The 27,725-nt window shown below is 49.8% G+C and overlaps 2 protein-coding genes and 1 long non-coding RNA gene across 4 annotated transcripts; 2 read left to right on the top strand and 1 right to left on the bottom strand.

The window, feature by feature from the left end:
- Window positions 1–10,767: 10,767 nt before the first annotated feature.
- LOC122123750 (olfactory receptor 15) lies at window positions 10,768–11,712 on the bottom strand. Its single transcript, XM_042698175.1, has one exon. It carries the CDS (start codon window positions 11,704–11,706, stop codon window positions 10,768–10,770), a length of 939 nt encoding a protein of 312 aa, XP_042554109.1. The 5' UTR covers window positions 11,707–11,712.
- A 3,978-nt stretch (window positions 11,713–15,690) lies between these two features.
- Window positions 15,691–17,268, top strand: LOC122123752. The gene is made up of 2 exons (XR_006150437.1): window positions 15,691–15,842; window positions 16,748–17,268. It is a non-coding gene; the product is annotated as an uncharacterized LOC122123752 (long non-coding RNA).
- Window positions 17,269–19,709: 2,441 nt separating this feature from the next.
- Znf174 (zinc finger protein 174) lies at window positions 19,710–26,338 on the top strand. 2 transcript variants are annotated; one of them, XR_006150436.1, is made up of 4 exons: window positions 19,710–20,422; window positions 21,587–21,809; window positions 22,862–24,443; window positions 24,550–24,560. XR_006150436.1 is itself a non-coding variant. In XM_042698173.1 (3 exons), exons 1-3 carry the CDS (start codon window positions 20,021–20,023, stop codon window positions 23,458–23,460), a joined length of 1,224 nt encoding a protein of 407 aa, XP_042554107.1. In that variant the 5' UTR covers window positions 19,710–20,020; the 3' UTR covers window positions 23,461–26,338. The 2 variants fall into 2 exon arrangements, 1 of the variants encoding a protein (XP_042554107.1); XM_042698173.1 differs by having other exon boundaries at window positions 22,862–26,338.
- Window positions 26,339–27,725: the final 1,387 nt, after the last annotated feature.

The following is a 27,725-nucleotide window of genomic DNA, read 5'->3' as shown; positions in this document are numbered from 1 at the left end:
CTGTGACTGCTCAGTGGCTCCCATGCATATCTGCACAGATGTACATCTGCTACGATGCACCCAGCTCTGCGTTCAGGAGTAAGCCATCTGGAGGCAGGTATATAAAGGCAGATGTGTAGACTGACCACACTGAAGAACTGAAAGGGAGTAGGCAACTCTCATCTTGTAATATCTGTGGTTTGGGATTAGGGTGATGATGACTTCATAGAATGATTTAGGAGTCATTCTCTGCTCCCAAGTCCTGGAAGAGAGTATAAAGAACTGATGTATTAAGCCAGGCACCAGTGGCTCACGCCTGTAATCCTAGCTGCTCAGGAGGCTGAGATCTGAGGATCACGGTTCAAAGCCAGCCGGGGCAGGAAAGTCCGTGAAAACCGGAAGTGGCACTGTGGCTTAAGTGGTAGAGCGCTAGCCTTGAGCTGAAGAGCTGAGGGACAGCGCCCAGGCCCAGAGTTCAGGCCCCATGACCAAAAGAGAGAGAGAGAGAGAACTGATGTATTTTCTTGTGGGGAGTGCAGCTGGCATGTGTTTACTGCATCCTAAAACCATTTCACCTTTCCTCCCCAGTAACATTCAGAAATCTGGGAGATTTCATTCAGAAATCTGGGAGGTTTCTGACCCTGGTTTGTAGGAGTGGAGAATGTGACCATAATTGAGTAGATAAGAGAAAGATTGTGACCCTTGGCTGGACGACGGGTGAGTTGAACATAATATCCTTAAGGTGATGCCATCTGGAATGCGGGCGGCGGGGGGTCGGGTCCTGGGGTTTGAACTCGGGTCTAAGTGCTGTCCCTGAGCTTTTTTATTCAAGGCTAGTGCTCTACCATTTCAGCCACAGTTATACTCCTGGTTTCTTAGTGGTTAAATGGAAATGAGTCTTGCAGATTTGTCTGCTCGGCTGACTTCAAACCTTAATCCTCAGCTCTCAGTTTGCTAAAAGGGTTTAATAAAATTGTCAAAAAATAATATTAGAAAATAATATAGCTGCATACTGGTGGCTCATACCTATAAAGGCTGAGATCTGAGGATCACAGTTCAAAGCCAGCTTGGGTAGGAAAGTCCTTGAGACTTTAAAAAAATTTGTATTGTTATTATAAAGGTGGTGTACAGAAGGTTTCGTAAGTCAAGCAATGAGTATATTTCTTTCTTTGTTCTCTCTCTGTTCTTCCCGTCCTTTGTTCTCTCCTCATTTTTCCCTCCTGGCCCCACCTACAATTGTATAGTTCATTTCAACATAGTCTAATTGTACCACTGCTGCCCCTCCATTTCTGTACCCTGAGACTCTTATCTACAATTAATCACCTGAAAACTGGAAATGAAGCTGAGGCTCAGTGTAGCCTTGAGCAAAAAAGTACAGACACTGCCCAGGCCCTGGGTTCATGAATGCCCAGAAGAGTTCAAAGATGATCAGCATTTCCTATCCCTGTTTCCTTTATCCTTTCAGTTGGTTTTGAAAGAGTTGTTTGCTTTGCAGTATGTTAAAGCAAATCTTTTTCACCTTAGTTTGAAAGATATAAATAATCTTTGACAATCTCTATTCTAACCCCATCTTTGAGAAAGAGTTCCCACTCAGAAGAGCCTTCTCTCCCATAGGAGCAATGTTAATTGAAAACAGGTTTTCTCTCCCTAGAGGGTAACCAAACTTGACCAGCTTTCAAAAAGAGCACCTCTTGGGCACCTGTCTAGGGTATTCATTTATGAGAACACCAAGCATCCCAAATGCCTCATAATGAGGGTGGTCCAGAAGTGGCACTACCTGCTTGTAGTAATCATCAGAGCAACAGCTTGTTAATAACTTGAAACTACATGATGAACTCTTGCACTTTTAATGAGCCCCAGAGTGACTCATTCATTAAAAGTTCAGTGGCATTAATTAATGGTTAGTTTCTTGGAAGCCTAAGGCATAAAATAATAATCATCCTCCACCATATAGGGAATGAGTCCCAAGAGTTCATAGTGCCCTCAGAATAATTCCTAATTTATCTACTTGAGTTAACTTAAATATCTTAAATAATACATGACTGTTCTAAACATAAAAATGTTATTGTAGTCCAACAGCATTTCCACTTGATCACATTTCTTAATTAGTTTTTATCTGTCACTTTTGAGTAACTTCTAAGAAAAAAATAACCTGGAAATGTAATTTCAATTCTACTTTCTTCCTTTGTGACCATGCTGTGTGAGTTATGTTTGTGTGAATGTGTGTGTGTGTGTATGTGTGTGTGTGTACTAGTTTTGGGGATTGAACTGCAGGCTTTGTGTCTTGCTGAGTCTTTACTGTCCAAGGTTGGTGCTCTACCACTTGACCAAGAGCTCCACCTCCCAACTTCTTTCTGGTTAGTTAGAGATGGGAGTCCAGGAGATTTTTCTCACCAGACTGGCTTAGAACTACAATCCTCAGATTTCAGATTCCTAGGTAGCTAAGACAGCATGACCAATGGCAACTAGCCTCCTTCCTCTTAATGAGTAATTTTTCTCCTATTTTCTCTTGATAATTATTTTTTCCATTAATCCTCTTTTTCTGGAATTAAAAGTAGTCATTAATACTTTAATACCCAATGCCCTGATAGACAAAAAGTATGGCAGATGAAAGGTCATTTATGAAGATAAGAAAATTGCTGATGTCTGGCAGGGAGAGATCTACATCTTCACAAAACATTAAACCATCAGTCCTTGGTTCTAGGAATCCAAGGGGATCTGGGGTTAATATGAAGTGTAATTATGTCTGTCCTGTAGATGACGTATCAGATTACTTACTGCTTGTGCTGTATTGTGGTGTGCAGCCCTTCCTTTCAGCAGATCTGGGTCACAGCACCAAAATGTGTCAAGTGGTTGGGGTGTCCCAGCTGTTCCTCAGATCTACATACAATGCCTAAAATTAGATGTAGCCTAGATACCAAGAGAACCCTGGAAGATCGTCAAGTATGAGTTATTTAGGAAAGCAAAATTACAACTTGATGGGTGTCAAAAATTAGTTCCTAGAAAGCTAGCTGCTAGTGGCTCACACTGGTAATCCTAGATGCTCAGGAGGGTGAGATCTGAGAACAGTGATTTAAAGTTGGCTGAGGCAGCCACATATGTGAAACTCATATCTCTAGTTCACCACCAGAAAAAGTTGGAAGTGGAGTTGTGGCTCGCGTGTTACCTGTGGTGAGAGTGCTAGCCTTGAGCAAAAGAAAAAAAACAAAAAAGCTCAAGGACAGCACCCGGGCCTGAGTTCAAACCCTAAGACCAGCACCAAAAAAAAAAATCTGTAACAATGAGCTTTATCCAGGCCAATAAATAGATTCTTTTCTTAAAGAATTGCATTATTATATATTAGTGTCATAAGAGGAGTTCATTGTGACATTCCCGTAATATATAAAATGTACCATCAGTCTCTCTCTTCCTTTCTTCTTTTTTAATTAACATAGTTGTACACAAATAGTGACATTTCCACACATGTACACAGATAATCCTGATCAGTGTCATGGGAATACATACATAGAAAGTATTTTGACTGGGAGTGGCTTTTGTGGCTCAAGTGGTAGAGTGCTAGCCTTGAGCACAAAGAAGCTCAGGGACAGTACCCAGGACCCACAAAAAAAAAAAATCCATTTGGGCTGGGAATGTGGCTTAGTGGTAAAGTGCTTGCCTAACATGCATAAAGCCCTGGGTTCAATTCTTCAGTACCACATAAACAGAAAAAAAAAAAAAAAGCTGGAAGTGGTGATGTGGCTAAAAGTGATAGAGTACTAGCCTTGAGCACAAAAAGCAACTCAGGGACGGTGCTCACGTCCTAGGACTGGCAAACAAGCTGGGCACTGGAGGCTCACACCTGTAATCCTACTACTGGATTATGTGGCTGAGTGGCAGAGTGCTTGCCTAGCATGTATGAAGCCCTAGGTTCCATTCCTTAGTACCACATAAACAGAAAAAGCCGGAGGTGTTGCTGTGGCTCAAGTGGTAGAGTACTAGCCTTGAGCACAGAGAGGCTCAGGGACAGAGTGCAGGCCCTGAGTTCAAGCCCCAGGACCAGAAAAAAAATCAAATAATAATTGCTCTAGTTTATCATTTACCAAGAAGTGTTGGTTGAGTCAGGTGCCTGTGGCTGACACCTGTAATCTTAGCTACTCAGGAGACTGAGATCTGGGGATTGAGGTTCAAAGCCAGCCCAGGCATAGGAAAGTCTGTGAGACTCTTATCTCCAATAAACCACCAGAAAACCAGAAGTGACACTGGCTCAAGTGGTACAGCGCTGGGCTTGAGCTGAAGGGCTGAGGGACAGTGCCCAGACTTAGAGTTCAAGCCCCATGACCAACCAGGTGGCTCAGTGGTAGAGTGTTTGCCTAGCATACATGAAGCCCTGGATTTGATTCCTCAGGACCACATAAACAGAAAAAGCAAGAAGTAGCAATATGGCTCAAGTGGTAGAGTGCTAGCTTTGAGCAAAAGAAGCTCAGGGACAGTGCCCAGGCCCTGAGTTCAAGCCCAGGACTGGCAAAAAAAAAAAAATGCTGGGCGCTGATGGCTCACACCTGTCATCCTCACTACTCAGGAGGCTGAGATTTGAGGATCACGGTTCAAAGCCAGCCCCCACAGGAAAGTCCATGAGACTCTTCTCTCCAATAAATTACTCAGAAAAAGCCAGAAATGGCACTGTGCCTCAAGTGGTAGAGTGCTAGCCTTGATTACAAAGAGGCTTAGGAATGGTGCTCAGGCCCTGAGTTCAAGCCCCAAGACCAGGCAAAAAGGAAAAAAAAATCTCAAACATGCTTAACCCACCAAGAGTTCTTTGCCACTGGCTACTGCTACTGATCATCATCTTTTGTAATACCAAAATTGACTTCGTGTGTGTGTGTGTGTGTGTGTGTGTGTGTGTGTGTGTGTGTGTGCGTGCGTGCGTGTGTGTGTGTGTGTGTGTGTGTGTGTGTGTGTGCGCCAGTCCTGGGGTCTGAATGCAGAGCCTGGGTACTGGCTTTGAATTTTTTCTGTGTGTGTACGCTCAAATCTGGCACTCTACTACTTGAGCCACAGGTCCACTTCCAGCTTTTTGGTGGTTAATTGAGCGATAAGAGTGACATGTACTTTCCTGGCCTGGCTGGCTTTGAACCTTCTGAGTAGGATTTCGGGCACCATCATGGCCAGGCTCCCAAATTGACATATTAACCTCCAACCCCAAACTTATTCTGTACTCATGGCTGTCTGTTCCCTAATTTTTTTATTTTTTACTTTTTTGCCAGTCGTGGGCCCTGAAGTCTGGGCCTGGGCGCTGTCCCTCAGCTCTTCAGCTCAAGGCTAGTGTTCTACCACTTGAGACACAGCACCACTTCTGGCTTTTTCTGCTTATGTGGTGCTAAGGAATCGAACCCAGGGCCTCATGCACGTAAGGCAAGCGCTCTATCACTGAGACACCTTCCCAGCCCCTCCCTGAAATATTTTAAGATAAATATATTTTCTGTGTTGATTCACTCATTCCACATAGGGAAATTATTGATCAGTTGTTTTTTGTTTGTTTGTTTGTTTTTGGGTCCGGTCATGGAGCCTGAACTCGGCCTGGGCGCTGTCCCTCAGCTCTTCAGCTCAAGGCTAGCGCTCTACCACTTGAGCCACAGCACCACTTCCGGCTTTTTCCTTTTTGCTTATGTGGTGCTGAGGAATCGAACCCAGGGCCTCAGGCCTGCAAGGCAAGCGCTCTACCACTGAGCCACCTTCCCAGCTCTGATCAGTTGTTTCTTGTACTGGTCCTGGGGCTTGAACTTAGGAACTGGGCAATGTCCCTGAGCTTTTGTGCTCAAGGTTAGTGCTCTTATCACTTGAACCACAGCTCCATGTCAGCTATTTTTAGTGGTTAGTTGGTGGTAAGACTCTAAGACTTTCCGCCTGGGCTGGTCTCAAACTGCCATCCTCATATCTTAACATCCTGACTAGCTAGGATTATAAGTATGAGCCAGTGATGCCTAGCTTGTGATTAAAAAAAAAATCCTAAGTGGTACTGTGGCTCAAATGGTAGAGAGCTAGCCATGAGCTGAAGAGCTGAGGGACAATGCCCATATCCAGAGTTCAAGACCCATGACCAAAAAAAAAAAAAAAAAAGGACCAAAATAATCTGTCTCCAAGCCATTTTTTTCAGCCATCATGTTTCCTAACTTACTCCCTAATTCCTGTGTTATTCCCCCTCAAACAGTTTGAGCCTTATAATCTTGTAAGGAAGGTTGGCCAAAGATCTCTTCAGCAAGTGTTTCCTGAGAACAGGGTGTTTGGCCTAACTTTTTTTTTTTTTTTTTTTGGTCTGGTCGTGGGGCCTGAACACTGGGCCTGGGCGCTGTCCCTCAGCTCTTCAGCTCAAGGCTAGCGCTCTACCACTTGAGCCACAGCGCCACTTCCGGCTTTTTTCTTTTTGCTTATGTGGTGCTGAGGAATCCAACCAAGGGCCTCAGGCATGCAAGGCAAGCGCACTACCACTAAGCCACCTTCCCAGCCCCATGTGGCCCAACTTTTGAGGCAACTTTTCTCCTCGCTACCATTAAGGCTGAGACTACAGAACAGAGTGACCCACATTAGAGGTTCTGCTTATTGATGATGTCCATCTTCTGATACTGGCAGAAAGCTCTGACACTTGTCATTTGTAGGAGAAGCTTTTGAAGCCCAACAGTTCTACTGAGGAATCAAACCCAGGGCTTCCTGCATGCTAGGCAAGCACTGCCACTATGCCCCATTCAAAGCCTTGAAATCAAAATCTTAAACTATTATCTCCTAGAAAATGATGAAATTGTGTAGGAACCTTGAATGAGTAATCTGAAGGTCTCCTGCTGTCAGTTGCAGGTGAATGTGAAGTGGTCCTTAGTAGGGAATGGGATATTGAAGAAAGCATTGTCACGATTCACAACAACAGGGTAAGTTCCCACTGAACACAAAAATGACAGTGGTTTCCTGCAGGGTCCTGTGAGTTTCCCAGCCCCAGGTTCTGTTCTGCTTAAGATTCCAAACATGGGTCCCTTCGCAGAGCGGGTGGGTCTATTCCACCTGAACACTTAGAGGGTGCCTGCTTTATCTTGTTCATTCAATAGCTTGCTAGATGTTATAGTCCGTCTTTTTTTTTTTTTGGGGGGGGGGGTCTGGTCATGGGGCCTGAACTCTGGGCCTGGGCGCTGTCCCTCAGCTCTTCAGCTCAAGGCTAGCACTCTACCACTTGCGCCACAACACCACTTCCAGCTTTTTTTTTCTTTTTGCTTATGTGGTGCTGAGGAATTGAACCCAGGGCCTCAGGCATGCAAGGCAAGTGCTTTACCACTGAGCCACCTGCCCAGCTCCTATAGTCTGTCTTTTTATCAAAGAAATTAGTCATCCCAAAAGGAAGATGTAAAATTTTATTAACAGATAATACAATCATATACAGGAAATTCCAAGCATCCATTGAAATGATTAGAGATAAGTTGCAGGATTTAAGATCAATGTAGAAACACAGGCATGTTTTATATACTGGCAACAAACGATTTGAAAAGCAAATTAGGGAAACAATTCTACTTATTATTAAAAAGAATTTAAGATTTGAGTATCAATTTGACTATGTAGTTTCAATACTTGTACACTGGTAACTATAAAACATTGCTGAAAGAATTACAAGCTCACGCTTGTAATCCTAGCTACTCAGGAAGCTGAGATCTGAGGATCGGTGTTCAAAGCCAGCCTAGACAGGAAAGTCTGTGAGACTCTTTTTTTTTTTTTTTTGTTGGTCGTGGGGCTTGAACTCTGGGCCTGGGCGCTGTCCCTCAGCTCTTCAGCTCAAGGCGAGCGCTCTACCACTTGAGCTACAGCGCCACTTCCGGTTTTCTGGTGGTTTATTGGAGATAGGAGTCTCATGGTCTCTCCTGCCCGGGCTGGCTTTGAACCTCGATCCTCAGATCTCAGCCTCCTGAGTAGCTAGGATTACAGGCGTGAGCCACCAGCGCCCGGCTCTGTGAGACTCTTAAGACCAATAAACCACCAGAAAAAAACAAAAGTGGCACTGTGGCCCAAGTGGTAGAGCCTTCACCTTGAGCTGAAGAGCTTAGGGACAGCATCCAGACCCAGACAGAGTTCAAGCCCCAAGACCCATTAAAGAAAAAAAATAGACATTTTGTGTTCATATGTTGGAAGACTTGGTATTGTTATGTCAGTGTTACCTCAAATGACCTGTAGACTCTAAGTAATCCCATTTAAAATTCCAACAAGGACAAAAGACATGGCTCAAGTAGAACAGCAAATACAAGGCCCTGAGTTCAAATTCCATTATCTCCCTCCCTGCCCCAGAAAAATCCCAGAAACCCCTTTTGCAGAAATGGAAAAGCGGGCTGGCCTGTGCCTATAATCAGTGGCTTGTGCCTATAATGTTAGCTACTCATGATGCTCATAATTAAAAGCCAGCCTGAGCAGGCAAGTCCATTTGAATCTTATTTCCAGTTAAGCACCAAAAAAGCCAGAAGTGGAGCTGTGGCTCAAATGATAGAGTACCAGCCTTAAAGTGCCAGTGCCGGCAAAAAAAGGATCAGGGACAACCCCCAAGCCCTGAGTTCAAGCCCTGGCACAGATACTCCTCCCCCCCCCCCAAAAAAAAAAAGGAAAAGAAAAACTAGTCCCAGAATTCATATGGAATTGCAGTAGATGCCAAATATATCATCTGCTGCTTTGCTTTCTTTCCATCAGGTTCCTTGTTGAACATAACTGTTTATTTTCTTCTTTGTTTTTGTCCGTCACGGGGCTAGAACTCTGAGTGGTTTATTGGAGTTAAGAGTCTTAGGAGCTTTCTTGCCTGAGCTGGTTTTGAACCTTGATCCTCAGATCTCAGTCATCCTGAGTAGCGAGGATTATAGGAGTGAGCCACCTGCCCTCAGCTTTCTATCTTACTTTCTAAGAAATTCAAGGCCTATCTCCTCGTATTGTCCCGGGTGTCAGTTTCACCACTTGAGCTGTTTATGTGGTGCTCATAACTGTATTTGTACACATGCACATATCCCTTCTAAAGGTCAGGTTATACAGAAGGAAATTTGTATGTAAATTTATAGGAGCATGTAGTCAGGGTGGCAGAGAGAGATGGATGGAATCCATGGAGAGACAGACTGTATTAAGAAGAAATAGAGAGGGCTGGAAAGGTGGCTCAGTGGTAGAGTGCTTTCCTAGGTGCAAAAAGCCCTGGGGTTCGATTATTCAGTACCACATACACACCGGGTCAGGTATCAGTGGCTCACGCCTGTAATCCTACCTACTCAAGAGACTGAGATTTCAGGATCCCAGTTCAAAGCCAGCCTGGGCAAGAAAGTCAGTGAGACTTTATCTCCAGTTAACCATTAGAAAACAAGAAGTAATGCTGTGGCTCACATGATAGAGGGCTCACCTTGAGCTGAAGCACTGAGGATAGCACCCAAACCCAGAGTTCAAGCCTCATGACTTAAACAAAACAAAACAAAACAAAAAGTCTGGAAGTGGTAGAGCCCTAGACTTGAGCACAGAGAGGCTCAGAACAGAGCCTAGGTTCTGATTTTTTCTTTTTATCGGTCCTGGGGCTTGAACTCTGGGCTTTGGCGCTGTCCCTGTACTCATCAGCTCAAGGCGAGTGCTCTACCGCTTGAGCCACAGCATCACTTTCAGTTTTCTAGTGGTTTTATTGGAGATGAGTGTCATGGACTTTCCTGCCTGGGCTGGCTTTGAACTGAGATCATCAGATCTCAGCCTCCTGAGTAACTAGGATTATAGGCGTGAGGCGTGTGCCACTGGCTTAAGTTCTGATTTTAAGCCCCTGGCCCAGCAAAAAACAAAACAATAGGGAGGGACAGAGAGGTGGACAGTAATGGGTGGATAAGATATAAAGAGGAATTGTTTGGGACTTCATAGGAAACTCCTATATGATTTGAGTTCATGGACTTATAATAACTATATAAAAACAAATTTAGGGCTGGGGTGTAGCTCAGGGGCAAAGCACTTGCCTAGCCAGTGCAACATCCTTTTGATCCCCAGTACCAAAAAAAGAAAAGACAAAAAAAAATTTACTTTTTTAAGAAAATTCCAAAATCCAGTAGAAGTAGAAGCTATAATTAAATGTGGGTAGTAGATACAGAGACAGTAAGATACATCTTTATTATGCCAAGAGCCGCTCATCTTTGGACTATCTGTCCCCCTTTTTGTTTTTCTTTTTGTTTTTGGTCAGTCCTGGGGCTTGAACTCTGGGATTGGGTGCTGTCCCTGCATTCTTCAGCTCAAGCGTAGCACTCTACCGCTTGAGCCACAGTGCCACTTCCGGTTTTCTGGTGGTTTACTGGAGATCAGTCTCATGGACTTTTCTGCCGGCGCTGGCTTTGAACCTCCAGCCTCAGAGCTCAACCTCCTGAGTAGCTAGGATTACAGGAGTGAGCCACTGGTGCTCGGCTTTTTTTTTGGCCAGTCCTGTGGTTTGCACTCAGGGTCCTGGCACTGTCACTGAGGTGGCTTTTACTCAAGGCTAGCACTCTACCACTTGAGCCACAGCACCACTTCTGGCTTTTTCTGTTAATGTGGTACTGAAGTGAACCCAGGGTTTTGTGCATGCTAGGCAAGCGCTCGGCCACTAGACCACCTTCCCAGCCATTATCAGTCCTCTTATCTGAAGTCCATAGTGAGACTTCTGTAAATAAATATACAATAATTTGAATAACACTGTCACCCAACATTTCAGACCATCATGAACAAGCCTTGGTTTTACCGTGGTTAGTACTATGCGCGTTCATCTGGCCAGAGAAATAGAAAACATAGGCAGAGAGAATGAGGCAATAAATCTCAACCAGATTCTCTTTCTCTCCTCAGCAGCCTTCTCAGTGCTCCCTTCACTTCCTTATTTCTTAACGTGTAGATGAGAGGATTTACCATGGGGGTAACCACAGTGTAGAAGAGGGAAATGACTTTTCCCTGGTCCTGGCTGCTGCTCTTCGATGGAAGCAGATACCCGTAGATTGCTGAGCCATAGAAGAGGAACACGGCCAGCAAATGGGAGCGGCATGTGTTGAAGGCTTTCCGCTGTCCCTCTGCAGAGCGGATCTTCAGCACAGCCTGAGCAATGAAGCAGTAGGAGATCAGGATGATGCTCAGTGGGACAGCCGTGAAGAAGGTAGAGACTCCGTTGAGCACAGCCTCATTGAGACTGGTGTCTCCACAGGCCAGTTTGATCATGGCAGGCACCTCACACAGAAAGCCGTCCACCCTCCGATGCCCACAAAATGGAAGCTGCAGAGTGAGTGTTGACTGGGTCACAGAGTTGCCCAAACCTCCCAACCAGCTAATGCCAGCCAGTAGCCAGCAAAGGCAAGGACTCATAATGGTCAGATAGTGCAGAGGCCGACACACTGCCACATAGCGGTCAAATGACATCACCACAAGCAGGATGCACTCAGTGGCCCCCAGCCAAAGGAACACGTAGAGTTGTGTCACACAGCCGCCATAGGTGATGGTCTTGTCTGGCCCCCATAAATTGATCAGCATTTGGGGGACCGAGCTGGTGGTAAAGGCAAGGTCCAGGGAGGAGAGGTTGCTGAGGAAGAAGTACATGGGTGTGTGGAGTGGAGCATCAAGGCGGGAAAGCAGGATGATTGTTGAGTTCCCCATGAGAGTCAGCAAGTAAGAGGAGAGGATGGCTACGAAAAAGATCATCTCCAGCCTGGGATGGTCAGATATACCCAGCAGAATGAAGCCCTCTGAGGAGCCATTGCTGCCCCCTTCCATCTCTGGTTGCCTCTCTTCAGGGGTAACTTGGGGGGAAGCAAGGAAAGAAGCTCCTGGAGGCTCTGTATCAGAAAATGGCGAAGGACTATGTACCACTCTTTCCTTCCTTCCTTCTTTCCTTCCTTCCCTCTTTCTTTCTTTCTCTCTCTCTCTTTCTTTCTTTCCTTCCTTCTTTCCTTCTTCCTTTCTTTCTTCCTTCCTTCCTTTCTTTCTTTCTTTTTTGGTGAGTGCTGATCTAGAGTTTGAAGTCCTGATTATGAGCTTGGTACCTTAATCCACTCAGAAGTGAAAGAGGAAAATTATTATTATTACTGTTTTTTTTTTTTTTGCCAGTCCTGGTGCTTGATCTCAGGGTCTGAGCACTGTCCCTAAGCTTCTCTGTGCTCAAAGCTAGTGCTCTATTTGAGCACACACTTCTGTGTGTATGGTACTGAGGAATCGAACCCAGAGCTTCATACATGCTAGGCAAGCACTCTACCGCTAAGCCACCTTCCCAGTCTGGAAAATTACTGTTGACTTTTTTTAGGTCAACAGTGAAATCATTCTGTGGAGTCAGAGGATGCTGAGGATGTCAGGACCCTCCTCTCTCACCTCCGGGAATCCCTTAGGAACAGGCGATTGCTTAGTCTTTTCATGTAAGACATAAGAGCACTGATCAGTTAAGGCACCAACCTCATAGTCAGTTCATCTTCTGTTCTAAAGTTATTCCTAGTACCTGTTGTACCACCTCCTGCTAATCATGAGTTTAGCCCCTCAAATCTCTTCCAAGTTAAGAAACAGGCGCTGTTCCCTGTCCTTCCTGAGCAGTTCGGTTTGTGGGTCTGGGGCTCTGTAGCTGCTCAGCAGTGCCAGGGTTCCTTTCACCACTGCTCTAGGTCTTCTGAGCAGTTTTTCTTGTTGTTGTTGTTTTGTTGGTCCTGGGCCTTGAATTCTGGGCACTGTCTCTCAGCTCTTCAGCTCAAGGCTAGTGCTCTACCCCTTGGGCCACAGCACCACTTCTGGCTTTTTCTGTTTATGTGATGCTGAGGAATTGAACCCAGGGCTTCATGAGTGTGAGACAAGCACTCTACCACTGAGCCACCTTCCTACCCTTACTGAGCAGTTTTTTAGCCCAGGAATAAAATTAGCCAAAATGGAAAAGCAAGGGCTATTTCCTTTATTTTCGGTTGGTCCTGGGGCTTGAATTCAGGGCCTGGGCACTCTCTCTGAGCTTTTTTGCTCAAGCAAAAAAGGCTAAGTGCTCTACCACTTTGAAACACAGTGCCACTTCCAGTTTCCTGGTGATTAAGTGGAGATAGAAATCTCATGGACTTTCTTGCCTGGGCTGGCTTTGAATCACAGTCCTCATATCTCAGCCTCCTGAGTAGCAAAGATTACAAGCGTAAGCCACCAGAGTCTGGCTGCAGGGCTATTTTCTAGAGTGGGGTATCTGCTTAGCAAGTTCAGGAGGAAATAAATACCAAACCAAGCCTCTGAACTGCAACTTCAAGTTGGTATCCAGCAACTTGACTGCTTTTCAAGACCTTTTCTCTCTCTAAAGGGTAATTGATGAGACCTTTATCTCCAATTATTCACCACAAAAAGCCAGAAGTGGCGCTGTGGCTCAACTGGTAGAGCGCTAGCCTTGAGCAAAAGAAGCCCAGCCAGTGCTCAGGCCCTGAGTTCCAGTACCAGCACACACTGACATACACAAGCATGCACATCCACTCACACTCACGCCCACATACCCACAGATTAGGAAAAGAAAATAATGATGACTTTAACACTCGCTTCTCCCTATCTGCTCTTCTGTCTCTGCTTTGCTTCTATCTTCTATTCTGGATTCTATCACCTAGGGGTTGTCTGGGGAATTCTACCTTTGCCTTCTGGATTTCTCCATCCTTTCTTCAGTGCTGGGGAGGGCAAATGTAGAACTTCAGCATAAGAAGTAGGGCAGGCAGTGCATTGGCTTTTAACTTGGAGTGGCTTGAGCAGCCTGGGTCTGCCGCCCAGGGCCCTGGCTCTTGGGGCTGATGCTGTGGGACTCAGAGGGACTCTTAGCCACCTCACCCTCCACCCCAGGTAATTAACACAAAAGGCTCACATGGCCAGGAAACAGGAAAGTAGTGCACCAGAAAAAAAACCGTGGTCTTTCACTTGAACTTTATTAGCATACATTAATTGAACAGGGAGTTTTATTATGCCATTTCCCACATACCTCACCCCTCTATCACTCTCCTTTATTCCACTCCCAAAACAGTTTCAACAGGTTTCATTGTTCCGTTTTCACACCTGCAGATCAACCATTTACACTGTAGTCTTCCTCATTCACCCCTTCCATGATACCCCTGTCCCAGACTGCAGCAGAGCCTCTTTTGCTTTCCTGTTTGGGGGTAGCTTTTTGGTGTATATTAATTATACCTAGGATTTTCACCATGGTATTTCAGACGTGTGCAGAAGAATAATGTGTATTGGTTTCTATTCCCCCTGTCTGGGCTTCTATCTTTCCTTTTGCCTCTTCTCTTCTTATTTTCCTACATAATTTCATACTTAGAATCGCGTGTCTGTGTGTGTGTACAGCTGTGACGGGCTGAGATTGCTGTGGAGCTGTCAGCCCTGCAGTGGAAGGTTCTGAGACTGGGTGATGTTGACACTACAATTCTGGAACATTAACACTAGCTGCTGAATGATGGACCACTGGCGTGTAAGGCCCAATACAATCAGTGTCTGGCTTTGACAGAGCAGTTGATACGGGACAAAAGAAGCGGGCTGATGATCCTGTGATTATCTCCATCCTGGGATGTGAGCTGTTTTGGCTATTTGGGCATGCTCTGTGACTAAGTTATTGTAAACCACTGACGACAGTGGTTGTTTCTTGTTTTGGGTCTTGAGGCCTGATCTCGGGGCCTGGACAGCGTTCCTGAGCCTCTTTTTGCTCAAGGCCAGCACTCAACCATTTGAGCCACGGAGCCTCTTTCTACACTGATTCCTGACTGGCAATAGCAGCTGGCAGACGTAAAGGTTAAAACACACAGTGCACATTCTCAGGAAACCTCTCGATAGTGCGATTAAGCAAAAGGCCTTCGCGCCGGCACGTTTATCCTGTCCATTCATCCCAGTGGGTTAAAGGCCTCCAGACTGCATACTCCCAGCCAGGCTGGGCAGATGGTTGGGGAAACCTTGGCCTTGTCACCACTCTTTGCGCCGCTGTCGACGGTGTCCGGGTGAACTGTCCTGCGGCCTCGCAGGGGCACAGGCCGGGCCTCGGGGGTGAGTGGGCGCGGGGCTGCAGCTCCCGGGGCTGCTCTGCTCCGCGCGCCCAGCTCGGTGGGCCGAGTCCCCCGCACCCCTTCGGTGGGGTCCCCGAAGGGCTGGATGGGCCCTCGGACGTCCTGCTGCGTCGCCAGCCCGACGCCAGCGAACTGCGGGTCCTGCGTGGCGGGAACCCACGGGGGGGGGGGGGGGCCCCCGCACGGCGCAGGCGCTGGCGCTCTGGTCCCGGCATGCCTCGCGGCAGGCTCCTTGGTGGCGCTTCCGGTGAGGCTGGGAGGGCCGTGCGTCGGCGCGGGTTCCCCCGCGGCCCGGCGGAGCCCCCCGCTTCCCGTCTGGGGCCCGCCCCTTCGGGCCCACGAGACGACGCGGGGACGCGGCGGTGCTGGCGGGCGGGCGGCGCCCCCGCGGGCTTCCGGAAGGTGGTGTCCGCCCTCGGGACGCTCCCTGGAGATCCGGACGCACTCAGGAGCGGGGAGAGGGCTGCTCGGGCCAGAACGGGGGTGAGGGAGGGGGGCAGGAAGCACCCGGGGTGCGCGGCCTCAGCGCCGCCACCCGCGCGGGAGCCGCGAGGGCAGCCGCGCCTACCCGCCCGCGGGGACAGCCGCACCTACCCGCCCGCGAGGGCCGGGCCGGGGCTGCCCGCGGGGACAGCCGCGCCTACCCGCCGGTGAGCGCCGGGCCGGGGCTGCCCGCGGGGACAGCCGCGCCTACCCGCCCTCGCGGACAGCCGCACCTACCTGCCCGCCGCGCCGGTCCGGGGCTGCCCGCGAGCGCCGCGCCGCGTCCCGCAGGCCACAGCTCCAGGTAGCGCAGAGTCGCGCGGGCTTTGCTTCCAGCCACGATCCTCAGGCCGGCGCCTCCTAAATAGCTAGGATCACATACAGGTGAGAGCCGCCGCCGTCTGGCTGGATCAGCGAGTTTTAGATTTGGTTTCTGGTGCTTGTCATACCCTTCCTTCCGCATGTATTTATTTATTTATGGTCGGTCATAGGGTTTGAACTTGGGCCACGCTGCCCTTGAGCTTTTTTGTGCTAGCGCTCTACCACTTGAGCCACAGCTCTGCTTGCAGCCTTTTTTGGAGATAAGGGTCTCATGGACTTTCCTGCCTGGCTGGCTTTGAACCTTGAGCCTAGAGATTTCAGCCGCCTGAGTAAGAGTACAGGTGTGAACCACCAGTGCCTGGCTAAGCATAACCTTTCTTTCCCTTTACTGCCCTTTTGGTGGCGGTGGGTTACAAAGAGCAATGGAACTGGAGAAGGTGACGGTTACATGACACTATGAATGTACTAAATGCCACTGAATCGTCTAATTTACAATGGTTATATTTATGTCATTTGAATATTCAAGAAGGTTTCTAGCTAGGTGGTGGTGGCTCACACCTATAATCCTAGTCTCTGAGGAGCCAGAGATTTGAGGAGAGCAGTTCAGAGACAGCCAGGGAAGGTAGGTCTGGGAGACTCTTAATTTCAGCTAACCATGAAAAAACAGAAGTGGAGCTTTTTTTTCACTCAAGTGGTAGAGCACAGTCTTGAATAAAGATGTTCAGGGACAGTCCCCAGGCCCTGAGTTCAAGTCCTAGGACTAAAAAAAGAAAAGTTTTCTAAAAGACCTAAGACAAAAGTAGAGCCTCAAGTGCTCTCCTCTCAGGTTTTAGTGCAGCTAACCCCGTGGGAGAGGTTTAGCCTCCACGCCTTTGTCATTAACACCTCACTGGTGTATTTCCTTCCTGGTACTTAATCTAACACTTTCTGTTCATTTCTATGGTGTCTGCTTCCTCCGGAGAACACAGGCCTGGGGACCAGGCTTGTCTTGGGCACTAACAAAATCCCCCGTCTCACAGCAGCAGCAGGCAGAGCTGCGCATGAGAAATTCTACCTAGACAATCAGGACCTGGGACCAACCAAACCTACCAGGACTTTGTGGCTGAGGGATACTATGCATTTCATACCCAAGCACCTCCAGAAACTGGACTAAAACACCAAAGTTCCAACTCTATTTTCTTACCTGTTGCTCAGAAGCACCGTGTACCGTGTATACTGCTCATCGTTTCCCAGACACTGCTTCCTCACCCGGGTCTGGACATCCTCTGCCAAGATGGTCAGAAACTTCTCAAACCAGCAACTCCAGGATCCTGTCTTTGGAATGCATCTTAGGCCTCAGCTGTTGACAATAGAATTACTAGAGTCTGGGGGACAGCAATCCCCAAGAAGCTGAACTGCCCAAAGCTTGGGTGGGAGGCCTCAGAGTCAGTGCTGTGCCTAGAATGTGCTAATTTCTGTGTTGGACCACAAAGAAGGCTTTCCTTTGTTGTATTTTTCAGCTTCCAGCATTCCTCCCCTCTTTCTGGAGTAGCAACTTCCTTTGTGAAAGAGCCCCCCTGCTTCACTGGCTTTGGGAACATATTAATGGCAATGCCCTTCCTCCCACTCCAGGAGTGGGTACCTGACCACGGGGACCATCAGATTCTGAGTTTTATACAGCAGAGGACAAAGTGCTCAATTTCCTGGGAATTGCTAAAGTGAGCTGTGTTCCCCTCACCATTCCACTCTTCCTCGGAGGTGAGCCATGACAGGAGGGCACAGCAGGGAGGATTATAAGGTCATTTATGCAGAGCAGATTTCTTTCTTTTTTTATTTGTTGGGTCTTGAACTCTGGGCCTGGGCGCTGGCCCTCAGCTCTTCCTAGCGTTCTGCTACTTGAGCCACAGCACCCACTTCTGGTTTTCTGGTGGCTAATTGGAGATAGAGTGTCACGGACTTTCCTGCCCAGGCTGGCTTTAAAATGTTATCCTCAAATCTCAGCCTCTTGAGTAGCTGGGATTACAGGTGTGAGCTACTAGTGCCCTTCATGAAGCAGATTTTTGGTTTGAATTAGGTTTCAATTACTTGAAACACTTAACCTCATACAATCCAGTTGCTCAAGATTTGGATTTTACATAGGAACTGACATACTCCCAAAAACAGTATTAAAATGGATTTTGAGTATACAATTAAAAATGGCCACGGGGTAATCCTAGCTACTCAGGAGGCTGAGATCTGAGGATCTGAGATCTGAGTATCTCAGCCTGGGCAGGAAAGACTGTGAGACTCATATCTCCAATAAAACACTAGAAAACCAGAAGTGGCGCTGTGGTTCAAGTGGTAGAGTGCTAGCCTTGAGCTGAAGAGCTGAGGGACAGCGCCCAGGCCCAGAGTTCAAGGCCCACGACCGACCAAAAAAAAGGCCACGGGGCTGAGAATGTGGCTCAGAGGTAGAGTAAGCACTAGCAGCACCACATAAACAGAAAACGCTGAAAGTGGTGCTGTGGCTCAAGTGGTAGAGTGCTAGCCTTTAGCAAAAGAAGCTAAGGGACAGAGCCCAGACCCTGAGTTCAAAACCGCAAGACTGGCGAAAAATAAAGAACAAAATGGTAAAAATGTTTGCATTTTCGCTTGCGCAGAGGAGCCTGAGATAGAAAAATCAAGGCTGCCCGGCGACGGTGGCTCACGCCTGTAATCTTAGCTGCTCTGGAGGCTGAGATGTGAGGATCACGGTTCAAAGCCAGCCCGAGCAGGAAGTGACACTGTGGCTCTCGTGGTAGAGCGCTGGCCTCGGGCTGTAAGCTCAGGGACAGCGCCCAGGCCCAGAGTTCAGAACCCACAGCCGACAAAAGAAAAATCAAGGCTCTTATTGTCAGCATGCCCTTTTAGGTGAACAGAAGCCATCGCCTGTGCTTTGTGGCATTACAGCGAGGCTCCCAAGCACAAGGCCAGGACCAGGTCCTGCGGTCTGGCCTGGCACATTGACCAGGCACCCTGTCCGCCCAGCGGCTCCAGGAGCATCACAGATGCGCTTCCGGTTTCCTGCCGGGGGCGGGGCCTGCGACTCCCCGGCCCGCAAATCCCATTCTTGGCTGAAATAGGATGTGCGGGTTTCTCAGCAACTTACTCCACTCTGGCGACGGCCACGCGCACCGGGGAGGCGCGGGGAGGACGGGGCGCGGGCTGGCTCGTTTTCCACTTGGCCGGCACCTGTTGCGTCCGTGTCGGGGTTAGTCGCCCTCGGAGCCCCACCCGGCGAGGTGGGCGAGGTGAGTAGGGTCAAGTCGCAGGTGACCCGCCCGCAGGCGCCCCAGCCCCGCCCCCGGCGTCCCCCCTGGACCAAGGACTTCCAACCCGAGGGGGTCAGGCCCTCCAGCAGGCGGAGGACGCGCTTGCAACTCCCCCAAATTCTCAGCTGCAGGGCTGCAAGTCAGGCAGAGACCGCCCACTGCGCACGCTCGCAGTCCGAGTTACTGGACTACAGTTCCCGTCGTGTCCTGCGACCACCTTGACAAACACAACAGCCAATGAACGGGGGGGGGGGCCCTATTCCGGAGCAGCCAATCCCTCGGGGCGCGGGGCGGGCCCTCCCAGGCGGCTCCGCCCCGCGGTGGGCGTTTCCGTGGTTGGCGGTCCGACCCCGCCCCTGGCCGGCGCTCCGGAGTTCCGGGTCCCGGGCCGCGGAGAGGTGAGACAGCCGCAGGTGGGCGCGGGTCCCTCCGCTGCCCGGGACGGTCGCGTCGCGGGTGTCAGCTCTCGGCCGCACCTGGCCTGGCCGCGGAGCTGCGCCTCCGTCCCGTCAGGTCTCGTCGGGCCCAGGCCGACTGGGCCTGCGGCGCCCCCCGGTCTGCCTCGCGCTCCGTCGGGGCTGCGAGCGCGCCGCCTCGGCTGGGGCTCGGGGTCGCCGTGCGGCGCGGAGGGTCGGGGCCAGCGACCTGTACCACAGCCGCAACTTTTCCCGGGCATCCTTGAGCTGGCCGTTAGATCGTGCTGCCCCCGTCCTGTGAGCCCCGGGCAGGGCGCTCGGTTCCGAAGGGCTGCCACGGCTGACCGGCTCTTCCCGGCCCAGGACCCGGCCGTCTGCGGAGTTGGGGCGATGCCCGGCAGCTAGGAAGGCCGGTCCTCTGCGTCCATCCTCGGGAGGAACTTCGTGACTGTCGTCTTTGTGGCATCTGGAGACTCTCCAGGGCATGATCCCAAAGGCTTGACCGGTCTCACAAGGAGAGTAGTTTTTCCTGACACACACACACACACGCGCAAAAATGGCAGCTAAAATGGAAATAACTTTGAGCTCCAACAGCCAGGCTTCCTCCAAGCAAGAGCGACACATCATAACAAAGCTGGAAGAGAAACCGGCGCCCAGTCAGCAGAAAACCTGCCCGGACCCCGAGCTCTCCCGCCAGAGCTTCCGACGGTTCCGCTACCAGGAGGTGTCCGGGCCCCAGGAGGCGCTTTCGCAGCTGCGACAGCTTTGCCGGCAGTGGCTCCAGCCGGAGCTGAACACCAAGGAACAGATTTTGGAGCTCCTGGTGATGGAGCAGTTCCTAATCATCTTGCCCCCCGAGATCCAGGCTCGGGTCCGGCATCGGTGTCCAGAGAGCAGCAAGGAGATCGTGACCCTGGTGGAGGATTTCAACAGAGCATCCAAGAAACCAAAACAGTGGGTAAGGAAGGGCCTGGCTTCTGCTGCCAGCATGTCTTTCCCGTGTGGGCAGTGTTTTGTCTCCGTATCCATCCCCATGAACAAGGGCTGGATGGCTTTCGACCTTGTGTCCAGCCTGTATCCAGAACCTCTTCCCCCGCAAGTTCTAACAGGTTTTCCCAAAACCCTCTGGTGAGGGGCCTCATGTCCCCAGAAATGGTTTGCTCTTGAATCTCTGTTGTCAGATCTCCCTGGCCCCTTCCTCTGGAAGTCTCCCTATAATCAGAATTCTTAGCAGGCAGGATTCACCTGTTGGATAGGAATTGGCTGGGGGAATCTCACTGGATTTTGTTCAATTTGTTGATTGATACTATGAAGCATGGCAGATACCTCAGAGTGTCTGCCATCTTGCCTTGGAATCCGGCAGTTTCAGCAAGGTTAACCCCGTATTGCTATTCCTCTCCACCCTATTCTCCCAAGGCAGACCCCTGTCAGAGCCTTTGGCAGGAAGCAAACAAGGTATGCTTCAGAAAATGAAGGAAGCTGCCAGTGAACAGATAGGCAGGTCTTAGACACCCAGTGCTATGGGACCTGTCTCCCAGAAGATCCTTCAGCAGAACAATTCATTAGAGAAGTCTTCAGGGGCCCCTCACCATACTGCTCTCTGTTCCCACAAGAAGCAGGGGCTGGTGTAATGCCTGACCCTGATAGTTGTGCTAGCGAGTTCTCCTCAGATGGCTTTGACCTGGGGCCTAAGCTTTTTTTGGGGGGGGGTCTGGTCGTGGGGCCTGAACTCTGGGGCCTGGGCGCTGTCCCTCAGCTCTTCAGCTCAAGGCTAGCACTCTACCACTTGAGCCACAGCACCACTTCTGGCTTTTTTTCTTTTTGCTTATGTGGTGCTGAGGAATCGAACCCACAGCCTCAGGCATGCAAGGCAAGCGCTGTACCACTGAGCCACCTTCCCAGCCCCTGGGGCCTAAGCTTTAAGGGCAGCCATTTTGGATGGATCATTTGGTGTGAAGCAGCCCTTATGCTTGTCATTCTGAGACCCCTCCTTATGCCTCCTGGGAGGAAGGGTCTCAGTGGTCTATAGGCCATCATTAGAGGAGTTCCCAAGGTAAAGGAATTACACGCAGACTGTTCACACTCAATCTTTAAAGCATTAACAGATGGGGCTTGTTCCTAGGTGGCCGTCTGTGTACAGGGGCAGAAGATGCTTTTGGAAAGAACTGGAGCTCAGCTTGGTGATCAGGAACTGCCAGACTTCCAACCGCAAACCCTTACAAGAGATCTCAAGGAGAGCTTTCCAGAGGACCCTTCGCAGGAAGGATCTCATGAGGCATCCAGCCCCCATCATTGGGAGAAATCACCACTCCTCCAAGAGCCAGCCCCCAAACTTGCTGGGACAGGTAAACAGTGCCTCTTCACATTAGCAGAAAGTAGTATATTTTTAAAAAATAATTTTCTCTTAGTGAATATGTGATAACGTAGTGCATGACAGAACATGCACAATCATGTGCAAGTTTTCTATGGATATATGTTCTCATTTCTCTTGGGTATACTCCCCAGAGTAGACTGTCTAGGCCACAGGTCAATCTATGCTCAACTTTGTGAGGAACCAGCTGACCATTTTCCAAAGCAGCTGCATTGTTCCACATTCTCACCAATAAAAGCTGAGGACTCTAATTTCCCCACATTTTTTTCTTTTTGCTTATGTGGTGCTGAGGAATCGAACCCAGGGCTTCATGCATGCAAGGCAAGCACTCTACCACTGAGCCACCCAGCCCCCACCCCCACATTTTTTTTTTTTTTTTTTTTTGGTAGGGCACTAATTCTATTTCCACTGTCTTCTTTCTTTCATTCATTAGATGACATTCGGATCTGATGGGCTTGCTTTTCCTAAACCTTTCCCTAAAAGCACAAAAGAGGAAAGGGTCTGGAGAATTTGGTTCCCAATTTTGTTTTTAAACTTTTTTGGTGGTTCTGGGGATTGGAGTCAGGGTTTTGGAGAGAAGGTGCTTGGGCTTCCCTTTGCCATTTGGGTAGTAAGTGTGCGTTAACGGGAGCTGGGGATAATGCGTATGTCCCACCCCACCCAACTGTGGTTGAGGTAGAGTCCTATGAAGCTATTTTGGCCTCAATCCACAATCCTCTGCCCTCTGCCTCCCAAGTAGCTAGGATTATAGGCTTTTGTGCTCAGCTTGGTTCTTAACTTTAATACACATCCTCAGATTTATGTTAAACCCATTGAAAATTCCCTGGCCAAAGTGTCAAAAGATTCTGGTTCAGTAGCTTCGAGGGAGGGGCTGGATGCCTGCCTGCTCACAGGTACCCCAGAGGATTCTATGCAAGCTGCTGCGGTGGAGGGCTGCCCTACCCTTTGAGCAACACTGCAGTGTGTGCTATGACTCTGACTCTTCCTCTAAGTGCAGTAAATGAAGCATATTGTTTCCAATTATAGAGGAGTCTGGGATGAAAAGTGACAACAAGGAGAATCCACGGCCAGAAGGGGCCAGAGGAACAAAGTCAGGTGTCGTGCCGGCCGGCAGGCCCAAGGCGAATGCTCTGCAGAGCCCCGAACCGAGAGGCGCAAACCTAGGTGAAGCCCACTTGTCCGGGAAGCAGGTGGGTCCCTCGAATGCTCAGAAGCCATATGCTCCCTACAAGCGACATCGCCGGGAACTGGAATACAGCAGCCCCGTCAAAAGCCACCCGCTGAGGGAGCTGAAGAAAAGCAAAGGAGGCAAAAGAACCCTGAGTAGCCGCCTGCAGCGTCTCGCTCACCAGCCAGCCTACACGGCCAAGAAACCTTACAAATGTGACGACTGTGGGAAAAGCTTCACGTGGAATTCCGAGCTGAAACGACACAAGAGGGTGCACACGGGAGAGAGGCCCTACAGCTGCGGGGAGTGCGGGAACTGCTTCGGGCGGCAGTCGACCCTGAAATTACACCAGAGGATCCACACTGGGGAGAAGCCCTACCAGTGTGGCCAGTGTGGGAAAAGCTTTCGCCAAAGCTCAAACCTCCACCAGCACCACAGGCTCCACCACAGGGACTGAGAGGCATTGTCGCTTCAGGTCCCAGGGAGGCCGTGAGCTGAGGCCGCTCCTTCCCCCACCTGCATGTACATCACCGTCGGTCCGCGTCACTTACCAAGAGAGCAAGTGGCCCTCAGGGTGTGGAGCGATGTGAAGAACGGCGAAGAGGCTGCGGTGGCCTGGCCTGGCCTGCCCGTGCTGTGACTGGGTGCAGATGCCAGCTCTGGTATTGGGACAGAGAACTAGTCTCTAGCCACGTGAGAGTGACCCCCGGGAGCATCCGAACGACTGCAGGCGGCCTTTCCTCCCTCATGCTTTATTTATGCTCTACAGTAGGTCAAAGAGTCAACCGCAAGCAGTTTTGCATTTGCTATCATTCCAGACAGTTACTCTCCTGTGTTCGCCTGAGCAGCTCACCGACCCCAAGGCCGTGTTCATTGGGAATTACCTCCCAGTCATCTCTCTGTTCTTCCTCACTGCTCTTAACAAAGAACAAATTAAGTGAGAATATATATGTCTACGTAAAGAGAGAATTTCCAAGCAGGTAGGTGGTGCCTTTAGAAAACAAAGATTGCATTGGAGGACGTTAGTAGCAAAGCGCCTTTTAAGTTAGAGAAAGAAAAATCTACACAGTGGCTACAGCTGCGGCCCAAGAGCCGATGAGACCCAAGGAGTGGGCAATGCTGCTGCGGAGCTGCAAGAGGGAATCCTGCCTGCTCTCCTTTCTCACGCGAGCCATTGAGTGTTAAGGATAAAATGGCTGCAGTGATAAGCGTTTGAAGCTGGGCTGCAGTGGCGGCTGCACAACCCAGTGACTTTATGAAGTCCTTGAAATGGGTTAATTTTATGATATATAAATCATACCTCAATAGCCATGTTGAAAATGACAAAATATATTTATATAAAATGTTACTTGTGGAAATAAGCCTGAGAGACGCTCTAGCCCCACCCCTTGCTCGCCAGGGTAGAAGGAAGCCTAATCAGCTGTAATTGTGTGATTCCAGGTCACCGTGGCCAGCCACGCCCCTTCTCCATGTAGGGAGGACTGCAGGCAGATGCGCGCGCTAGTTCCTCATGCAGAACGAGGCCCCCATAGGACTCTTTAAACAGCTTCAGGTCAGTCACCTCAGGGCTGCGGCCTGTGCTCTTCTGCCCCTTCTGCTGAAGAATGGGCATTCACCATGAGTATTTCTGGGTCATGGGGGGAGCTTTATATACTGTTCCCTTGCTTTGCCTTTCATTTCTGCCACTCCTACTCTGTCCTCCCTGGATCTCAGAAGAGCTGCCTGCGGCCTGGCACAGTGGCATGCATCTGTAATGCCAACTACTTAGTAGGCAGAGGTAGGAGAATCACTGGGGCAAGCTGGCCTCAGATCCCAAAGTATGAAATCCAATCTGAAAAATAACTGAAAACAAAAGAAGGTTGAGGGCGTGGCTCAACTAAGCTCAGCGCCTGAGCTCAAACCCTAGTACAACCAACACAAGCGCACACACGCACGCACGCACACACATGCACACACACACACACACACACACACACACACACACACACACACACACACACACACAAATGGCCTGCACAGAGCCCCAGGCAGACGCGGCAGCAAACTTGGGTGAGCCCCCTGCTAGAGTCCATACTAGGAGCGCTCAGCCTGATATCAGTCTTTCCCCCCAAGGGGTAGTTGACCGTTCCTGCAGCTGCTGACTCCAGGGAGGGAGGGCGGTTCCTGGCCTCTCGTAGTTGGAGCCCAGGATCCCGCCAGTGTCCTCCAGTGCACAGGACAGCACCACAGTACAGTTTGTGGTCCCAGCAAGTAGGGGGCTCTCTCACGCTCTTTCAAGACCAGCACCTTGTTTGCCATTATTTTAGCTCGGGGACTTGGCCCATGTCCAGCCAAGATAAAGTCACTGAACGCTTGAGGCATCTGCCATCAGAGCGACCTCTTCCTGGCTGCAGAGCCACACTGTGACTGGTGATGTGGCCGTGGAGCACGCAGACCTAATCTCTGCCTTTTGCCAGTGGCCTTCCTGCTAGCCCCGGAGACCCCTGGAGAGGCTCCTTCCCACTGCTCTGTGAAATCATGGAGGAATTTGGTCTTCTGCCTGCTCCATGTCTTATCTTACAGCCATCCTGGCCAGGGCCTGCACTGCTCATTGTACTTACCCCTTCCGACCCTCTCTTACTCCAGGCCTATTTCACTGTTGTTTCCTAGTAACCTCCAAGTCTTAATCATGTCTGTAATTAGTTTTTGTTATTGCAAACTTGGTGGCATAATACATAAAAAAAACTTCCACTGTGGTTCTGGAAGTTAGAAATGTGAATCCCTTTCATTCAGCCCAATCAAGCTGTGGGCAGACTGGTCCCCCGGAGGCTCTGAGAGGTGACCTGCTCCCTTGACTCCTTCTGCTCGTGGCTACCTGCATCCTTTGGCTTGCAGCCCCCTTTTCCATCTTCCAAGTTCATCCTCCACCTGCCATCGCGTCACCATTTCTGGCCCTTGCTTTCCTCTTAGGGGACTGTGGCCCCTGGGATAATGTCTCCATCTCAAGATCCTTCGCAGGCCAAAACTCTTTTGTCACATAAGGTAACAACTGCAGGCTCCAGGGTGTAGGATATGAATGTATTTTTTGGGGGGAGGGGGCATGATTTAGCCCCCACAGCAGTCTATCTTGAGTCAACTCTGAGTAAAAAAGGATCTGGAAAAAGACAAGAACCACAGAGTCCCACTTTTCTTTTAGGGTTGGCTTGGGGATTCACCCTTAAAAAACAATTTTTGCAGCTAAGTGTGTTTCATAGACCCAATGAGCGTGATTCCTCTTCTGAATACAGATCAGAAGCTGTCTAAATGTCTTTGTGTACCTGTTCAGTTGTGGACCTTGAATAAACGTGGCAAAATCATGTGGACGTGATTCTTCCCCAAAAGATGTGTGGTACTGCCCTGCCCTGCCTTTGCCTGCCAGCCTGGCTCGCCTTTGGTATAAAGCTCACCTCCAGACATGGGGTCAGTAACAGTCCAGTGGCCCAGAGGAAGGCCCGGAACCCTATATTCAGATTTAGAAACCTGTTGCACCCCCCACCACCCAGGCATGCTTCACCAGGGCCTCAGCATGAAACGCTGGTTGTAGCTTACAACCAGCTTTAGTTATAGCATCTCCAGGCACCAAGAGAGCCTTCCCCTCTTTGTCTGCAGTCCTTACCCCAGGAGCCACCGTTTATAGGATGACAGCCATTTCAGGGTGGGGGTGTCTCTTGCTCTGGGTCTTTGGTCCTTGTGTTGCCCCTAGGGAGACAGGAACGAAGCTCTGACACACACATGAATGAACCTTGAAAGCATTAGGCTAAGGCTGGCACCGGGGGCTCACGTCTGTAACCCTAGCTACTCAAGAGGCTGAGATCTGAGGGATGGTGGGTCAAAGCCAGTCTGGGCAGGAAAGTCTGTGAGACTCTTATCTCCAATAAACCACCAGAAAACCAGAAGTGGCGCTGTGGCTCAAGTGGTAGAGCTGAAGAGCTGAGGGGCAGTGCCTACGCCCAAAGTTCAAGCCTCATGACCGACCAAAAAAAACAAGCATTAGGCTAATGGGGCCATAGAATTAGAATTCCACTACAGGAATTTGGGGGAAGACACTGATATATTTAAGCTATAGTAAGAGAGGAGTAAGAAAGAAAGATGACAGCATGTGTAATGGGTGTAGATGGGGTACCATGTAGTGAAGGCAGACAGATAAGAGGCTAAAATAGGAGTTACATTTGGGGAGTTTCGACTCAGAGACATCAAAAGACGAATTTGGAATTCAGGCAAGAGGAGAAATCTGACATCGTCTGAAGTATGTGTGGCCACAGAAATGGCGAGGGCCATTTGGGAGACCGTTGGCCCACAGTGAGCAGGGGTTAAACTCTAGCTAACCGGAAGCACACAGAATCTGGCTGAAGCCGGCTGTGGTGCCACGGCGTCTGTAGTCCCATCTACTCAGGAGGCTGATGTGGGAAGACTGAGCTTCCAGTTCACGGCCCGCTGGGCAACGTAGTGAGGCTGTCTCAAAATGCCCTCTCTACAGCTTGAAGTATGTATCTGCATCTGTACGTGTACACACGCCGGCATGCGTGCTCGTGCGGTGAGCTCGCGCGCACGTCTTCGCAGGGCCCACCGAGGGAGAAGACGCTCTACGGCAAATCAGAACCGCAGCGCCCAGGAGGCGCATGCGCGCGCGCATGCGCAGCAGCCCCTCAACGCGCGCAGCTAGGTCAGGCCGGGGCGGGGCGGGGCCGGTGCCCGGCGCAGGCA

Source organism: Dipodomys spectabilis, unplaced genomic scaffold, assembly GCF_019054845.1.
Source record: "Dipodomys spectabilis isolate Male_0828 unplaced genomic scaffold, ASM1905484v1 ptg000231l, whole genome shotgun sequence".
In the NCBI taxonomy this organism is placed as follows: Eukaryota; Metazoa; Chordata; class Mammalia; order Rodentia; family Heteromyidae; genus Dipodomys; species Dipodomys spectabilis.
Note: the sequence above shows the minus strand (reverse complement) of the source record. Positions and strands in the feature narration are given on the sequence as shown.

What these genes read in the sequence shown, in the direction of transcription:
- LOC122123750 (XM_042698175.1), bottom strand. Translation starts at nt 11,706, where the DNA reads ATGGAAGGGGGCAGCAATGGCTCCTCAGAGGGCTTCATTCTGCTGGGT.
- Znf174 (XM_042698173.1), top strand. Translation starts at nt 20,021, where the DNA reads ATGGCAGCTAAAATGGAAATAACTTTGAGCTCCAACAGCCAGGCTTCC. An exon ending in CCAAGAAACCAAAACAGTGG is followed by an intron (nt 20,423 to 21,586) that starts GTAAGGAAGGGC and finishes GCTTGTTCCTAG; the next exon opens with GTGGCCGTCTGTGTACAGGG. An exon ending in CCCCAAACTTGCTGGGACAG is followed by an intron (nt 21,810 to 22,861) that starts GTAAACAGTGCC and finishes TTCCAATTATAG; the next exon opens with AGGAGTCTGGGATGAAAAGT.